The following is a 19,071-nucleotide window of genomic DNA, read 5'->3' on the forward strand; positions in this document are numbered from 1 at the left end:
TAAGCCTTAAAGTTATTTGACTGCAAATAGCAGAGATAAAGTTATCCAAATAAGTTTATCTGTGTACTTTCAGCAACTGCCCCTCTGTCTGCACCTAAGTGGCAAGCCCAACGAGAACGGTCTTCTTTCCTATCCAGACTTCTCCTCACACCTCTTGTGTAATAGCATTCTCCTTCAGGCAGGCACCCCTGTTAGTGCACAAATGGGATTTCAGTGCCAACATTGTGAAATCCGAGTGGGTAACTGGTGATCTGTAGGAGAGGTAGACAATTGCAGCTCTTGAAGGAAGGTTTAAATGGATCTTATGTGTGTGAGATCCCTAATAAGAGTGGACATCTCCTGCTTCAAAATGGCGTGTGCTTTTGAGATTTACTTGAGATAATGCCTCCAGATGGGTTAGTTTTGTGTCTTCATTGGCAGCAGTGAATTTCACTCCTGTGCTAGGGTGTGTGAAAAGTGTTGCTGCCTCCTGCCCCCTGTCCAGTTAGACAAGGGGAAGTGGGAGAAGGAGGAGAGATGGAGGGACTGAAGCACAAGGGAAAGAGGAACTACACTTCCTGGAGGAATATCTGAGATTTCAGGGCCATTGGGAAACTACTCAGTGCTAATGCCGTGATATTTCCAGAGCGATGGATAGTTTTGCAGTGACACATGTGCTAAGCCTCTGAATAGATTCCAAGATAGGAATGGTGTCTGACTCACAAATCAGAGCTGAGGGAAAGAAAGGGGGAAGGATGCAGAGAAAAGCAGTGAAATAAAGGATTATGAGGAGGAAAGAGGGAAAGAGGGCGGGGGTGAAAAGGGAGAGAACGAGTAAGATACACACACACAGACATAGGGAGGGGGCGACATCTGCAAAGAGAAAGGGAACACAAACAGAGCAAGCACTGTAGTGCTAAAAGTGGGAGCCGGTGAGTGGAGTTCGGAAAATCACCTTGCTGACTAGTTTATCTTCTGTCTAGGAAATCAAGAACCAGACAGCCGTTTTCCGTCAGGCTGAGGACTTCTCCACGGAGGTCGGCAGGAATCAGGAGAACATCAAGAAAAATCGCTACAAAGACATCCTGCCATGTGAGCATGAAACAGGACTGGCACTCCCCAGAATAGCCTTCACTGTAGAGAATGACACGGGGTCAAAGTTTGTCCCCGTAACCGCCCCGTCCCTTTGGGTTCTGACTCCGTCCCCGCCCCATCCCCATGGGCTCTGTTCTTATCTGCAGAAGCCTCAAACAATTATGATTTTATATTTAAATCTTTTTATTAAAGTATAAAAAGGAACAATATGCTGTGCAACTGTTGTGTATAAATTACAAATAGAAAACAATAATAACAGGAAGCAGCTATAATAACCCTCCTCACCACCACCCTCTACCCTTCCAACCCCAACAATAGCTAATTTTTACTACCCCAAGGAATCCTAATCCACTCTGTTAAAATGTCCAGGGGTACAAAATACAACCTGTTCCGTATGCCCTAGAGGGGAGAAATATGCCCTATGAAGCACTGCTATGATTTTTAAATCTGTGGATGAATAAGAAATCATCAACAATCTCAGGATTCAGTCTAGCTCTGCTGTCTTCCACAGGCCTTCTTGCAATAGAAGATGTCTTCTTAGAAGATGTGCTGGTAGCAGGATGTACAGAATTCCCCATGCAAATTTTGCTAGTTGTGGCCAGCATGTTTGCTTGTTTTTCCAAAAAATCAAAATATCATTGTCTGGATCACTCAAACATAAATAACAGTTCAGTTCATTAACAGGCTTCAAAGTAGAAAATGACACGGAGACAAAGTTTGTCCCCGTCCCTGTGGGCTCTGAACCCCATCCCTGTGGGATCTGTCCCCGTCCCATGCCCACAAGCTGTGTTCCCCCATTCCCATTCTCACGGTTACTGCGGGTCCCTGTCCCCGTGCCATTCTCTACTTCACTGCTAAGGTGGCCATGCCAGCCCTGCATTTGCCCCCATTGCATCTACAGCCTGCAGATCCATAAATGAATTAATGGCAAAAGTGGGATTGGTTTAGGTACAGGGGATCCTGCTTGGGACAGGGGCTAAACTATCTCACCCTTGTAGCCCCTTCATTCTCTTTTTTTTCTATTAATTCTAGACGACTTCAAACCTGGTATTTCCTGTTAACAATGTTTAGTTCTCCTAACCCCATTTCCTCCAGGGAGGAATTAATTTAAACTGGAAAGCAAATAAATTTTGCCTCAAAAGTGGCTGCATGCCCCATTTAAAAGCGTTAAATTATGGAATTGTCATTAGATGGAAGACACTGAGCGAACCCAAATATTGATCAGAATGATTAATGATTTTTCTTAACATTTTTCTTGTCAGTTCAGGTCTGTGAAAAGGTGCCAAGCAGATTGGTGGGGGGGGGGGGGGGGGGGGGTCAGAGGCAAACTAAGCTAGTTCTTGTTTTAGGTTCATTACATTTGGGAGACTCCAGTGTCTCTCTTGTTTTAGAGTAATGGAAAGTATGTCCACAGATTCACTGAGGGTGAAACTAGCCGTTCATGCTGATCAGCAGCTTCTTAGCAGCCCTCGTATCCCTCCCAGCTCATGGTTTCCTCTCTGTACAGATGACCAGACACGGGTGCCCCTCACTCTGATGGTGGAGGAAGGACAGACAAACTACATCAATGCCAGCTTTATCCAGGTAACATGCCCTCACTCCCACCCCAAGGGGATCAGCTGCAGGCCAAGGGCACATCTGGTTAAATCCAGAAACTGTGTCATTGACCATCTTCACAGAGGAAAAAGGGAAGAGGGGAGAGAAACATGGGAAAAAAGGAGAAAGAACAGCTTTTTTTTGCATATTTGAGTGTGTACAGTAAGAAATTGGTGAGGTCCAGTTCCTGTGGTTTTTGCCAGGGCTGTATATTGAAAACTAACCACTAAACTGAAAACCGGCTATTTTGTAGGCTATCCGGGGGCAGAGTTGGCATTTATGCTAAGTAGTAGTAATAGTAGTTATGCAGTTAAGTGCGATATTCAGCACTTAACCACCTAAGTTAACCAGATAAATTGGACCACATAAAACACAGTCCTTTCTTTCTCTGGTTTCACTTAGGCGGTTAAGAGCTGAATATCACACTTAATTGGATAAGAGATATTCATTGCCAGTGCCTGGACATGGCGTAGCACTGAGTATCTGGGCAGAACGCCGGCGGTGGCCAAAAAATACTGATTGCCACCAGCTAAATATTTCCCCTAAGTATTTTATGCACCCGTGTGTTTGTACATGAGAAAGTATTGGTCATTCTGTGAGAATGTCCACACGCTCCCCTCTTGGATAGAATTTCTTGATGTGTAGGAGAGGCTGTGTGTGTGAACAGCGCAGTATATTCTCATAGACACATGGGATGTATTTATGTATTTGCATGTGACAGACTGTTCTGATTTACAAACATGATAGACTCTGTGCATATCCATGTGATGATTTGTGATCATTCTGGCTATCTCTTACTGCTATACAGGGTCTGGATAACCAGCGGCGCTACATTGCCACCCAGGGACCCTTGAAGGACACCATGGTGGACTTTTGGCGAATGGTGTGGGAGTACCAAGTCAAGGTGAGAGGTTAGCGTCAGCCTTTATTTTTGACATAAATGACTAGTGCCATGGGACTACAGAGACTGTGCAAAAGGTTTGAGTTTTTCTGTAGCATATCCTGGCTCGAGACTGTAGGGACTGTGCATAAGGAGTGAGTATTCCTGTAACATATCATACCCATAGAAAGCAGGGACTGTGTAGAAGGACTGAGAGTAAGGACTGTGTAGAAGCACTGAGTGTTTCTAACACGTCCTACCATGAGACAGTAGGGACTGTGCAGAAGGACTGAGTATCCCTGCAACACATCCTGGAATTGTGCAGAAAGGTGCAGTGGCGTAGCCACAGGTGGGCCTGGGTGAGCCAGGGCCCACCCACTTAGGGCTCAGGCCCACCCAACAGTAGCACACATTTAGCAGTAGCTGGTGGGGATCCCAAGCTCTACCAGCTTAAGACTTCCCCCTGATGGTAACGAAAACGCTACTGTCCACGATACCAGCACCTGCTCAGTTTTCAGTGCATGCTTGCGACAGACTGCCAAGGTGGAAAGAAGCATCTTCCCGCCAGCTGAGATATTTTTTTGCTGGTGGTGGTGGCAGGGGGAGAAGGGAGAACACTTGGTGCCCACCCACTTCTTGCCTAGGCCCACCAAAAATCTGTTGCCTGGCTACGCCCCTGGAAAGGTGGCTAAGTGACCTTTTAACATATCCTACCATGAGCCAGCAGGGATTGTGCAGAAGAACTGAGTGTTCCTCACACATCCTACCATGAGACAGTAGGGATCTGTGTTACGTCATGAGATGTTGCAGACAGCAGTTCTCACCTCCTTTGAATTCTAAATATAATCATGGGCAGGTCTAGATAATTACCAGTTAGAAGGTATTAGCTATTAATAGGCTCAGGCAGATTACTCCTAGAATTCAGGGGGGTGTGTATTTGTGTATGTGTGCACACATGCACACATTTGACTGTCTCCTTTCTCAGTCTCTCTCCCTGTGCCCCTACCTGGGGGTGTCTTGCCCTGAGGATTATTCTGGGCCTAAATCAACCATCCATCGAAGGCTTCAGGGAAATATGACAGCCACCTCAGGAAAAAGGAGCATGTGTTTGTGTACGTTTACTATCTGATTCACACTGTATTTTAAGACATGTCAGAAGATCCAAAGGTAGCCTGGACAAGGTTTTTGTTTATTTATTTATTTATTTATTTATTTATTTATTGGTTGCTTCATGCATATGTGTGTACACATTCTGGAAAGGAATATCAATTAGTTTTGTGACTTATGTGGGTGGCAGCGGGTGCCAAAGGCTTAAGTGCTTTTATTTAAAATTTCTACCCCCTAAACATAGAAACGGAGGGGTTGATATTCAGTGTGGTTTAAGCTGGCATGAGATGCTCCTAAACCATGCTAAGCTGTCAGGCCAGCAGTATTCAGCAGTACTCAACAAGGTAGTGCTGCTGAATAGCAGCTCTGATCACCCAAACCTAATCTGGTTAGTGCTGGGGTGGTCTGGGGTGAAGTTCCAGCATATTCTGTGCCAGTGCCCGCCAGGTGCGGCCCAACCATTAGGCGGGAGCCTCAGGTGGCACTCTTCTGGGAACGGCATCTCCCCCTTCCTTCTTCCACCCTGTTCCCCAAATTTACCTTCTTTCTCCAAGTTCCAAAAGCTAGCGGTGGCAGTGATTCTGATACGCTGCCCTGCCATCGGCACCCGCCTCTTCTCTTTACTGCGGCCTGCCTCTCTGATGTAACTTCCTGTTTCCTCAGAGTCAGCCACAGTATAGAAGGGAATCGCTCCTGCTGCCGGCTTTTGGAACATGGAGGGGAATGTGGTGGAGGAAAGAAGGGGGGAGATGCCAGAACGGCCCGGGGAGGGGGCAGCATCTCAACCCTGCCTTGGGGGGGGGCAGCATCTCAGCCTTGCCTCAGGAGGCATCTTGCCTTAGGCTGCCCCTGATGCTCGCATACCTAACTGGGCAAACTGGATTATACAAAAGGTTAGGTATGGGGTGCATCAGTGAATACTGGCAGTGCCTATATAACTTTTGGCTACTGCCACAGATATGGGTATTTAGTGCCACTGCCTGGACATAGTTTGGCATTGTATATCCAGGCTCAATTGAGCCCGCAGCTATCAGCAGCTTAAAAAATAATGACTGCCATGGACTGAGTATTAACCCCATGAAAACATATGTCTCTAGAGAGCCAAAATTTATCCCTTTACTTGGAGAAGAGGCTGGGCTTCCTTGGGGGGGGGGGGGGTAAATTATTCAGTAGGCAAATGGATAACTCAGGGGTGTAGTTATCAATATGGGCTACTAACTAGTGCTATTTTAGCACAGGACCTGTTTTATGCAATGAGATCTAGTTTACTACGCCCCTACGCTATTTGACTGCAAATTGCAAAGATAAAGTTATTCAAACACATTTATCTGTGTACTTTCAGCAACTGCCACTCTCTCTCCTTCCAGAGTTCTTGTACCTCTGTTTATTGCTCCTGCTTTTTCCCTCCTGCCCCTCTCTCTCCCCTCAGCAGTTCCTGTATCTCCATTTATTGACCCTGCTTTTCCCCCTCCTGCCCCTCTTTCTCCCTTCAGCAGTTGCTGCATCTCTGTTTATTGCTACTTTTCCCCTCCTGCTCCTTTCTTACCTCTCAGCAGTTCCTGTATCTCTCTTTATTGACCTTTTTTGGGATCTTGCCAGGTATTTGTGACCTGGATTGGCCACTGTTGGAAACAGGATGCTGGGCTTGATGGACCTTTGGTCTTTCCCAGTATGGCAATACTTATGTACTTATCAGCGCCTTTTTTCAAGCAAAAAAGGTGCTGGTACTCAAATGCCAGGCCACCCTTCAGGGGTGGGGTGATCATTGAGGGACCCACCCCACAATAGCCAAGCCCCCTGCAACCAGTCACAGAATCTAGGACAAGACAGAACTGGTGTGTAAAGCCTGACCTCTTTCATTAAAACTTGTGGACCATGGGTCAATTTCAGCAGACAATGGAAAAGGTGCCGGTACTCAGTACCCCCAAGTACCCCCTCAAGAAAAGCCCTGGTACTTATGACCCTGTTTTTCCCCATCTGCCCCTCTCTACTACTACTACTACTACTACTTATCATTTCTATAGCGCTACTAGACGTATGCAGCACTGTACACTTGAACATGAAAAGACAGTCCCTGCTCGACAGAGCTTACAATCTAATTAGGACAGACAAACAGGACAAACAAGAGATAAGGGAATATTAAAGTGAGGATGATAAAATAAGGGTTCTGAACAAGTGAACAAGGGTTAGGAGTTAAAAGCAGCATAAAAAAGGTGGGCTTTTAGCTTAGATTTGAAGACGGTCAGAGATGGAGCTCTCTCCTCAGCAGTTCCTATGGTGTTTAATTCTTTGATCTGGGCTGTGTTGGACTGACAGTGACCTCTCTCTGTCTCTCTCTTTCTCTCCATCCCTGCAGGTGATAGTCATGGCATGCAGGGAGGTGGAGTTAGGGAAGGTGAGTATTCTTTTCAGAAGCTTTTCTCTGTGGAGAAACTGGTGAACTCCCTTCAGTAATGCATGGATAATATATTTTTAGCACAGTCAGGTGTGAGTAACATCACAATAAGACTACACCCAAACCACTCACTCAGCCAACTGTAACCCACTGAAGAGAGTCTGAGCCGGGCCTGGTTTATCTGCTTCTAAGCTTCAAGTGTTTTGGGACACATGGTCCTGCATTGGACACAGGCAAACTGGATTCATCATTCCAGGCTTTCTGTTGATGAGTGTTTTAAAACCAGGACAGTTTCCCCATGTGTTTGATGGATTATAATGAATTCAGGTCTATCCACACTTTGCTGTGTCCTGTTCTCTGTGTGTGTGTCTCTCTCTGTCTTCCTTAGACATACATACATTCTTATATTTTGCAAATACCCCAAAGGATTTTATGCAATTACATAACAAAGAGTCCAGCAATATCTGGAGAATAACAGTTAGAAGCAGTGCGTTTTTTCCCAGCAAAAAAGGTGCCGGTACTCAAATGCCTGGCCACCCTTCAGGGGTGGGGTGATCACTGAGGGACCCACCCCACAATAGCCAGGCCCCCTGCAACCAGTCACAGAATCTATGACAAGGCAGAATTGGTGTGTAGAGCCTGAGCTCTTTCATTAAAACTTGGGGTCCATAGGTCAATTTTAGCAGACAATGGAAAAGGTGCCGGTGCTCAGTACCCCCAAGTACCTCCTCAAAAAAAGCCCTGGTTAGAAGTCAACATTTGTATGCATTCTTAAAATCTAACAGCTACAATGGTGTCTCTGTCTGTGCACTCTTTCTGACCGACTTTCTACATCTCTGTTTTTCTCTCTGGTTCCACAGTAGATGTTTCCATAATCCCCACTGATGCAGATTGTAGCCACAAAGATAGGAAATGCCTTATAATTCAAAGAGCACTGCACAGACATGCTTGCAGTTTCATTGGGTCGTGGAGGGGCTTCCCCTTTGCTTACTAAAAAAAGATATATATCGTATTTTCTGTATCCTGCTGTACCAAGAAACCAACTCCACATAAACCCTCCATTGGTTTCAGCACTTTAAGCCCCATTCTAGAATCAGAACTGTGGGATGTCGCAATAACCGACGCTTCTGTAGCGCTGTGACATCACCAAGGCTCCCTGACCATTATAACCCAAAGGAAATGGCCATGTCGTAGAGGTACCTTTAGGGGGTAATTCTGTAAAGCGGGTACCAACATTTACATGCCGAATACGTGCATAAATGATTAGAACGCCGGCACATACATGCGTAAATGACAATAATCTGGCTAGGAGCTGTTCTGTAAATACAGTATGTGCATATCTTACATAGTGCGTATTTGGCAGGTGGGCGTACACGTGGGTGAGGTATGAGCAGGACTCAATTATGTGTGTATCTCTGCCATTTAGGCGTGAGCATTTACACCATCTCTGTGGCTGGCATAAGTCCTTCCGCCTAAGCACATGCGGGCATACATACCCAGTTATGCTAGTATATTCTATAACGGACAGTAGGTGCCTTATAGAAGACATTCCTATTAAGTGCTTCTTTATAAAACTGATCTCTGCATGTCTATTTTTTTATAACTTTATTTGTGAAACACAAGGGTACATAAAATATCATAACTCAACAATAACAAAGCACTGAACCCTTTGCTATCAATTCTTTTATATTATCAATACCCCCCCCCCCCACCTCCATCCACATGTCTTTCATAGAAAATGGTCATCCACACGTGGCCTAGGTAGAAGCATTATTCTTTACTACTTCCGAGTTAAGAGAAATCCCTCAGCAAACAGGGAGCAGTGTGGCATGGACAAACCTTGTGTACTCTAATAGTAATCTGTTGCTGTCATCTCTATAAATGTTTTAACACTGTGTCTACCATTCTTATCCAGAAAAAATGTGAGAGATATTGGCCATTGGACCAAGAACCTTCCAGCTTTGGCCCCTTCACTGTCTTCATGGTGAGTTGTTGTTCAGAAATGGCTGTGGAAACATACAAACACTGAGTGCCCAAGGCAGGGCTTCGATTTTGTATCTTTTAGCCCTGGTTTCGACTCTACGATCCAATGAGCCACTCATTAAAAGAGCCTCCCCTCATCCCCCAAATGGGATTCTATCACTGACTCACACACACACACTGCATTTGTCAGATAGGACTAAATTGCTCATGCCTACATTAGACACACACAGTTAACCAATTGATTTCAGGTCATCAGGAGTTGACAAAGCTATCCCTTGTTTGTCCTCTCTATGGACGAGTAGTTCAAGAAAAATTGGAAGTGGGAAATGATCTAATTCAATGGGCTGAGAGAGGTACAGCCAGCTCTGACTCAGTCTGTCTCTGGCTATTTAGATTCTGTTGGTCAACTATACATTCCTTATCGTCCAGCTAGACCAGTCCAAACCATGGTTATATGCCCCGACCAGCAGAAGGCAATAGGGAAAGAACAGTTTCCTATAGACTTTGTTAGAATCGTACTGACTAGCTCCAGGCTGCACCTCTTCTTATACTGGTGATGTCACAGGAAACTGAATTCTTTCTATACCTCCATCTGCTGGTCAGGGGATATAACCCACTGGTAAGGACTGGTCTAATGGGATTCAAGTAAGGGAAATGAACAGGTAAGATTCAGTTTCACCTTATGCATGCGTGTGTGTATATGGAGAACCATTGTCAGATTAAACAGTGCCCCAGCTGATTTCGAACCATCCTTTCTGATTTTGCAGCTGATTTGGGAGCTCGGGGAGTTCTTTCTTGTGCAGCTGTATGAGGAAAAAACACAGGCGTAACAACTGTGACACAGAACATTGGTGTTCTCTTCCTCTATTAGCTTGGTGCCTCCGCTTGCCTTCCCTTTCACAACCCTGGTCTGGTCTGTGTATATAATGTATGTGTGAGTGATACAGTCCTTTCCGAGTGTACAGTGTGTAATTAGAATGTGTAATGTTGGCATGAGCAGTGCTCTGTTTGTATGTCTAATGTCTATGTGACTGGTGGATTCCTGCTTGATCTGCACTCCCCTTGGGCTCAACTCCTGTCACTATTGAATGGATGCTTGTTTATCTGCAGCTGTTACAGTGGCTGTCTCCTTCCATCTCTCTTAGGTGGAGAAGAATATGCCCAATACAGAAGTTGTCTTCAGAACACTGAGGGTGACCTTCCAGGGGGTAAGATGCTTTCTGTCTGCACTTAAATACTTTGTGCCTCTTACCCCTCACTGCTTTATTGCACTATCACCTTCTTTCAACCTCACTGGCGGCAAGGCAGTGTGCAGGACTTAAGCTGAGGAACGATACTGGAGGAGACCTTCCGAGATGGTTATTAGTTATCTCCAGAGCCAGACTGAGCAATACACGTATTTAAGATTTATTAATCACCTTTATGAAGAGATTCACCCAAGACAGTTTACAACAGGTGTTGCTTGACACAGGTAACTTACACTGCAGTAGCAGCATTAGAAAAGTAAAATCTAGGCACTTTAAATTATTGTACTAATCTGATATAGTGTCGGTACTGGTAAAACCACACAGTAGAACATTTCATATAACAGGAATATGATAATCACAATGTCAGCAGAATCCAAATGAAACATCTTAATAGGTTGCAGAGGGGACACGTGCAGTTAGGACATACAGACAAGATGGGTAAGATAAAGGCATTAGGATATGTAAAAGTGGGTGACTAGATTAAAGGAAAATTACAGTATGGCCCTTATTTTAGAAGCTCTATTTATGTTTTGGACGTCTGAAAACCAGCATTTAGACATCCGTATGGCATGGACGTTCAAATCCCGATTTTATAAAGCCAGGATATGGGCGTCTAAAACTGCAGTATGTCTTTATGGTAAAGGGGCGTGGGCTGGGTGTCTTTTGGGTGAGACTAGGGAGGAGCCAAAATAATGGACATCCAGCTCTGATTTCAGAAGGGGAATAGACATCTATGTCCAAAAAGGATGGATGTCTGTATTTAGACCTGGTACTTGCCACATCTATGTTACAGAAAGGTGCTCTGATCGAGCAGTTCTCCACTGGAGGATTAAGGAAAGTCACCCCCTTAATCCCACGATGGTTGCTGCCCACTTCTCCCCTCAAATGTGAAACCAAAGGGGTACTGGGCCTGTAACAACTTCAGGAACTATGGACGTTCATGGTACAAAATATTTTTAATTAATTTCTTATATACCACTGGCAAGCTGAAAGGCTACTGAAGCATGTACATTCAGGTACAATAGATACTTTTCTGTCCCTGGAGGGCTCAGAATTAAAAGAAAATTCATAAAGAACTGCATTGGGATTTGAACCAGGGTCTCCAAGTACTCGGCCCACTACTCTTCCACATGGATAGCTATGTGGCCGTTTTATAACGTGGTTGTTCCTGTGCTGCCACAGTGACGTCCATGTCCCCTGTTCATAGTTTGGACTTTTAAGTTTGTAAAATGGATGTTCATGATGGACATTACCTGCACCTGGATGCCCATTTCTCATCAGCAGTTCCTGTTCTAAAATACCAGTACCACCAGTGACGCATTGATTGGACGTCTATATTCTGAGTTGGGCGTCTTTCTAAAATGCCGTTTCACATGTACAGAGGGAGTTTGTATTATGCCCATTCTTGAGAAAGCAGAAAGGAATACTGGCAGAAGCAATGGGGTAGGGCCTAGCTCTCCAAACTCTACCCCATCCCAGGGGCAAAAATTTGGTCAGGTTATATATCCTGGTGGCCCACTGAGTTCCACTGCCTATAGATACTAGGACTGAAAAGGGTGTGCGTGCAGGAGATGTTATCTGAGAAGACTTTGAAGAATGGAGAAGTAGATATTGTGGGCTGGGAAGAGGCAAGAGCGGGCAAGAGGGAAAAGTAGGAGGATGGAGATTGAAGTTTTAGAATATCAGTGGGGCGAGACGAGACAGAAAGGTGGGAAATTGAGAGATGGCAGAACCAGACACAGAGGATGAATTGTGGGGAGGAGATGGAGGAGTGTACATGGAGACAGAGGCAGAGAAGGGCAGGAGGGAGAGTAGTGGCATGAGAGACAAGGTGTTAGAGGGACAGATGTAGGGGAAGAATGAATGAGAGAGAGGGGAGAAAATAAAAATGAAGAGCTAAGACTAACAGTTTGAAGAAAAAAGTCAAAGGTAAAAAATAAAGGATTTTCAGTGTAGGGGCCAGTTCACTAAGCTTTTTTTTTTATGAGAAAAGGCCTTTGAAGATCATATTATGGACAAGATCACATAGGGGTTGATATTCAATGTGGTTTAAGTGGGCAGGAGAGGCTCCTTCCCACTTAAATCACGCTGAGCTGGAGGTCCCCAGATTTTCAGTGACACTTAACCACACAGTACTGCTGAAAGTCTGGTGTGACTTCTGTGGATCTATTTGGTTAGTGCTGTAGTGGTACAGGGCGGAACAGGAGGATACGCAGACACTAGTGATATTCAGTGCCAGCTCCAGCATACCTATCTGGACAGATGGAACTGTATAAAAAGCTGTCCTAGCTTTGGCTGGTTAGGCTTGCGACTACCAGCACTCAATATCAGTCAGCACTTGTAAAACATAACATAATATTCGAATTTGTATTCCGCTAATGCCGTAAAGCAGGGGCGTAGCCAGACTTTGGCGGGAGGGGGGTCCAGAGCCCGAGGTGAGGGGGCACATTTTAGGCCCCCTCTCGGCGCCGCTGACCCCCCCCCGCCATTGCCGACCCCGCCACCACCACCAACTTTGCCCCCCCCTGCCAATGATCCTCTCGACCCCCTCCCACCGCCAACCCACCATCGCCTACCTTTGCTGGCGGGGGACCCTAACCCCCGCCAGCCAAGGTTCTCTTCTTCCCGCAAAAGGCTTCCTTCTGTTTCTGACGTCCTGCACGTTGTACGTTGGGGTCCCCCGCCAGCAAAGGCAGGCGACAGTGACGGCGGGAGAGGGTGTCGAGAGGGTCATCAGCAGGGGGGTCCAGGGCCAAATCTACAGGGGCCCAGGCCCCCCTGGCCCCACATAGCTACGCCACTGCTGTAAAGTTCTAAGCAAATCACAGTAGAAGAGCTAGAACATTTCTGGGAATTACAAATGATAAACATATAATTAATCTAAAAACATTTTACAGAGCAGAAAAGTTTTGACTAATCGTCCAAAGACTAAATAATCTGATGTTAGTTGTATATCTCTAGGGAGTGCTTGACAGATTTTCACGGCTTGATACGCCAAAGAAATGTGGAATTAGTATGATAGAACTTTTACCTTTAGGAGTTCCGAGTTGGAAAAGCAAAAATTCCATAGCCACAAAAACTCCACTTTATGGGGCTGTTGTGTTTGGCACCACTTGGAGAGACTCTTTCATACATTTTTTGCATTTTTCATTTTACATAAACATTTTTTTGATGCAGCAGACATTAGAGTAGACTTTTCTGAAATTCTGCAGTTTGGTCTGTGTTTATTTGAAGATTTTGATACTGTATGGTGGACTCCCTACCTGTCCCCTTGTTTTAATTGGAATAAGGTTTTTTTTTTTTTAATCACCCGGTTTTCTCCGTAAAGTGGAGTTTTTGTTGGTGATTCTTTTTTTCCTTTTCCATGATTAATAAGAACCAATGATATTACTCTGTTCCCTTTGAAAAGTAGTGGATTTGCTGGTACTTGTGGTACTTTCCCTACTGAGGAGTTTGAGGTTCTGTTTGCTAAGCATTAATGCACTATTTCCATTGTGAAATTAGTGGGACAGAGGGGGAAATTCATTATACAGCATTATAGGTTCAAACCTTTCTGTATTAGTATTTTATAATAAGTAGTTTGAACTCCCCTCTTTTTTTGATATAAAAAGTAATGACATGACTAACTTTAGACTAACCTCTGGGTCCACTGAAGACCTGGATATTCAATGCGCTTGCTTGGAAATGGCCCTGTAAATCCTGGCACCCAAGTTGGGCACAGATCCCTGGAATTCTGTAACAGTGCACACATCTTTTCAGAATGCCCCCGACTCACCTATGCTCCTCCCGTGGCCATGCCCCTTTTGGGTTGCATGCTATGGGATTTGGGCATCCAGGCTTATATAATAGCGCACAGCCAGATGTGTGTGCAGCCCCTAATTGGTGCCAACTTATGTCAGTAATTGATTGTTAATATCCAGTTAATTATGTTAATTGGCTCATTAATCAATTAGGTTGTGCACGCGTCTCAGGATCGCGTCCAAATTTGAGGATGGACAATTGAGCGTACCTTATAGAATCCAAGGGTGTGTGACTAATCTGTTTGCAAATAATTTTATTTAAGAAACTATTTTAAATCACTTAGGGGCCCATTTACAATGCAACGGTACGCCCACCACGCAGCAATCCAGAACAACTAGATCCACCCCAAAAATTTCCACAGGGGATTACCCAGCGGTAATTGGGCAGTTCCGTGCACTGGAGTGGAGTTGAACGGGTAGATGTGAAGCGTCTGTTCACGCTTTCCAAAAATACTAGGACTAGGGGGCATGCGATGAAGCTACAATGTAGTAAATTTAAAACGAATCGGAGAAAATGTTTCTTCACTCAACGTGTAATTAAACTCTGGAATTCGTTGCCAGAGAATGTGGTAAAGGCGGTTAGCTTAGCGGAGTTTAAAAAAGGTTTGGACGGCTTCCTAAAGGAAAAGTCCATAGACCATTATTAAATGGACTTGGGGAAAATCCACTATTTCTGGGATAAGCAGTATAAAATGTTTTGTACTTTTTTGGGATCTTGCCAGGTATTTGTGATCTGGATTGGCCACTGTTGGAAACAGGATGCTGGGCTTGATGGACCTTTGGTCTTTCCCAGTATGGCAATACTTATGTACTTATGTTAGTGCGGGAGCCCTTACCACCACCTCAGTGGGTGGTGGCAGTGGCGTAGCTATGTGGGGCCTGAGGGGGCCTGGGCCCCCGCTGATTTGCCCCTGGCCCCCTGCCGACGACCTCCCTCCCGCCACCAACCCTCCCCCGCCATCGCCGCCCGCCCCGCCACCGCATGATTTACCTTGTTTGCTGGCGGGGATCCCCAAACCCCGCCAGCCAAGAGTGTTCTTCAGCGCCGGAGTTAGTAGACTCCGGCGCCTTCATTCAACGAAGTTCGTCTGAAGGATCAGCTGGTTTTGACGCCTTACGTCCTGCACTGTGCATGTAGCCCCGTGCAGGATGTAAAGGTGTCAAAACCAGCTGATCCTTCAGATGAACTTCGTTGAATGAAGGCGCCGGAGTCTACTAACTCCGGTGCTGAAGAACACGGCTGGCGGGGTTTGGGGATCCCCGCCAGCAAATAAGGTACTTCATGGGGCGGGCGGCGACGGTGGGGGAGGGTTGGTAGTGGGAGGGGGGGTTTAAGAGTGTTGGCGCGATCGAGCGGGGGGAGGGGGGTCACCAGAGGGGGGAGGCGGCTTAACAGTGCCCCCCCCACCTCGCGCTCTGGCCCCCCCTCCTGGCAAGGTCTGGCTACACCCCTGGATGGTGGTAAGTGCTCCCCCCCTCCCCTCACATGGCCATGTAGTAAGTTCAATCTTACTGCATGGCCATTTCTTTTCTCAGCCTTTTTACCCACTGCAGTAGCAATAGGAGCCTCTTTTTACTTGAATTATCCCTGTAAATGTGTAATAAGATACCTAGGGCTTAAATATATCTTCTTTAATCCTGAACATTTAAAAGTATTTGTGGATTCTAAAAAAGTGTTAGTAACTTAGTATCTATGATGGAGTTTGTCATATTGAAGTTTGGCTAGGCGTGTAAAACTATATTCATGTTAACTTATACCTTTTTTTTTCTCTCTCCTGGAATATTGAGTAGACTCCTCCTCTATTTTTAGTGGTCTAAAGAAGACATGTAAAAGATATTGATCTTTTGTTTGTATTTCATTTGCTTCTTTTCAATTTGAATTTGCCTAGTCTGTATTTCCGTACAAGTATTTTACTTGTTATGATGTAAGTTTAAACTTATAAATAATAAATAAAAATTTTTTTTTAAAAAAGGGCCTCAGCGTGCCGCAAAAATGGCCACCGCCGCTAGCGCAGGGCCCCTTTTACCACAGCTTAGTAAAAGTTCCCCTTAGAGAACAATGTTCCTACCTGTTGCTTAGCTGCAAAGTTCACAGGTACTTTTTCCCTTGGGACTTTCCACTAATTTTCAAACTAAATGTATACTTTCCTTGTGAAAATTACCTAAGAAAAAAGCACCAGAAAAAAACAAACAAACTGGGACCTCCTTTTCCTGAGGGTATATTTTCCAACTAAAACATCAGGTATAGTTTTGAAAATCCAGGAGTGCTCTGATAGTTTCAATAGCCAGCCTCTCCCCGCCCCAGGAAATGCTTCTTCTAAAAGTGGGTAAACATTTGCACATCTTTTACCCATATATGACTTATTTTTGTAACAGGATGCCTCTGTGAGAAGTCCAGAAAGGTCTCCTTTTGCAAAGCAGCGCTAGCGGCTGCTGGTGCGGTAATGCCAACACGTTGAATGGGCTTTGTCAACATTGTCGCAAAGCTTTGTAAAAGGGGACCTTAGTTTGTACCCTATGTGCCTTTATAAGATAGGCTCCCAGATCCAGTCCCAATTCTGCATAAATGCCAACACATAAAGTTTCACCTGCTCAAGCAATGGTGGCGGCGAGAGTTGTGATTGCCGGATATTGGAAAGCCACTAATGTCCCTCCTTTGACGAGATGGTTAAACAAACTATGGTTCATATGTGAAATGGAGAGACTTAGGGCAGTGCAAGGCCATATGGAGGCAAAGTGGGAGGCAATTTGGGGGCCCTTTTTGAATCACTGTGAATGTTAAGGGGGTAGGGGTAGGGGTGGGGGGGTTAGGTTGAGAGGGGAGGGATTTTGGTCTAGTGTGGGGGGAAACTGGGTGTTGAGAGGGGGGTGGGGGTTAGGTAACCTTACTAAAACTGTAAAAATTTGAGGTCATCGTTTGTGCTGTTGGCAGAATTGGAATCTGTGTTGTTATTGTTTTATAGCAAAGTAACTTTATGAGGGTTAATATGGAACTACCTTGCATATCTTTACATATATGATTGTAATCTGTGTTCCTCGCAAGTAGTAACCTTTGTACAGGGATTCTTTAATACTTAATAAAGACTTCTTACAAATTAGAAAAAAAAGGGGGGGGGGCTTAGTTTGTACCCCAGGTGCCTTTATAAGATAGGCTCCCAGATCCAGTCCCAATTATGCATAAATGCCAACACATAGTTTCACCTGCTCTGAAGATGTTGACCAAGAGGGGGAGGAAACCTTTTTCACCTCGCAGTAAATGTGTCCTCTACACGTGTCCACATACATCTTATAGAATACACGCGTGTATTGCAGCTCTGCCTCCACTTCACCCAAACTACCCCTGGGCCCTGGGAAGACTTTTCTGTAGGTACACACTTTTTATACAACATTACAGCTCCATTTATATTCCGCACATATCTATAAGGTTCAGTGCGGATCACAATAAGATAATCCAGCTCAAGTTAGACACTGGGAACGTTCATAGCCAAAAGTATACATAACCACTCACAGTTAAAAATTTAAATACTACTTAAATAGAAAAAGCTTTTAAGCATTTCTTAAATATTTCACTGTTTGTTTCCAGCCTAATTTCTGTTGGCAAAACATTCCAAATCTTTGCAGATTGGTAAGGGATCATTAGAGAATGGACACGTTTGTATGGGTAATTTAGCTCTAACATTTCCTAGAGGAAGAAAATGACAGAATCCACTTGACTGGCAAAGGCACAGAACCATGAATAATACTGAATATTAGCATGCATAATTTAAACAGTGTTTGTGTTTCTTTAGAGCAGTATGTCCCCAAGAGGTGGGAAGTGTGTCACAAAAATTTGGTGTAGATGGCAAGCCTGTGTTTACTTTACAACCATCAGCACCTGCAAGCTGGGACGACCAGCAATCTTTAGAGTCAGGTTCTTGAAATCCCTGTAACTGATCCCTATTTCTGCTTCCCCAGTACCTCCAGTAATAATTGCTGCCACCAGTCCCAACTGAAAACGTTGCAGGTCTGCTGTCCATAGGTCCTATTTTCTATATAGTTTGTGGAGGAGTGGCCTAGTGGTTAGGGTGGTGGACTTTGGTCCTGGGGAACTGAGGAACTGAGTTTGATTCCCACTTCAGGAATCCTTGTGACTCTGGGCAGCTCCTTGTGACTCTGGGCAAGTCACTTAACCCTCCATTGCCCCATGTAAGCTGCATTGAGCCTGCCATGAGTAGGAAAGTGCGGGGTACAAATGTAACAAAAAAAAAAAAATAGCACAGGGGTAGGCAACTCCGGTCCTCGAGAGCCGCAGGCAGGTCAGGTTTTCAGGATATCCACAATGAATATGCAGGAGATAGATTTGCATACCATGGAGGCAGTGCTTGCAAATCTATCTCCTGCATATTCATTGTGGATATCCTGAAAACCTGACCTGCCTGCGGCTCTCAAGGACCAGAGATGCCTACCCCTGGTATAGCACATTTGTAGGTTTTTCTGTTTATTTATTTATTAGGATTTATTAACCGCCTTTATGAAGAGATTCACCGAAGGCGGTATACAGCAGGTAGCATTAAACATAAAACTTACAATTTTGTTAACAGCATAACAATAATAAAATAACCAAGAATAAACATAAATACAATAAATGAGGTAAAGTTGAAAACATTAAATTGAAACCTAATAATAGAACTACCGTGAAACAGTATCAAAAATATACACATTTAACAGCACTGGAATTCAAATACCAGAGATATAGTACAATGTTAGCATAATATTAATGATACACTTAATAAGCATGCTTTAGAACATTTAACTAACATAGATATGATGCTAAAGATTTTCTACAATACGGCTTATCATATAGCTGAGGGACCAAGAGCAGCTATAAGATGGGAACAAGATGCGTAATACAGAGTCAGTTGGGATAATTTGATGGTTAGCTAAACTCAAGGCAAGTTCTTTGTATAGTTAAGCAAGAGGTAATGAACTGATCAAAGTTACAGTGTGTGT

The 19,071-nt window shown here is 44.6% G+C and overlaps 1 protein-coding gene across 2 annotated transcripts in view; it reads left to right on the forward strand.

The window, feature by feature from the left end:
- The window catches only part of PTPN18 (protein tyrosine phosphatase non-receptor type 18), a 133,531-nt gene that overhangs the window by 57,478 nt on the left and 56,982 nt on the right, over nucleotides 1–19,071 (forward strand). For both annotated transcript variants that reach the window (XM_030193974.1, XM_030193975.1), the window contains exons 2-7: nucleotides 963–1,071; nucleotides 2,582–2,658; nucleotides 3,479–3,574; nucleotides 7,014–7,052; nucleotides 8,968–9,036; nucleotides 10,181–10,243. In XM_030193974.1, the coding sequence (XP_030049834.1) occupies nucleotides 963–1,071; nucleotides 2,582–2,658; nucleotides 3,479–3,574; nucleotides 7,014–7,052; nucleotides 8,968–9,036; nucleotides 10,181–10,243 (453 nt within the window). The remainder of the gene's footprint in view (nucleotides 1–962; nucleotides 1,072–2,581; nucleotides 2,659–3,478; nucleotides 3,575–7,013; nucleotides 7,053–8,967; nucleotides 9,037–10,180; nucleotides 10,244–19,071) is intronic.

This window comes from Microcaecilia unicolor, chromosome 2, assembly GCF_901765095.1.
Source record: "Microcaecilia unicolor chromosome 2, aMicUni1.1, whole genome shotgun sequence".
Lineage (NCBI taxonomy): Eukaryota > Metazoa > Chordata > Amphibia > Gymnophiona > Siphonopidae > Microcaecilia > Microcaecilia unicolor.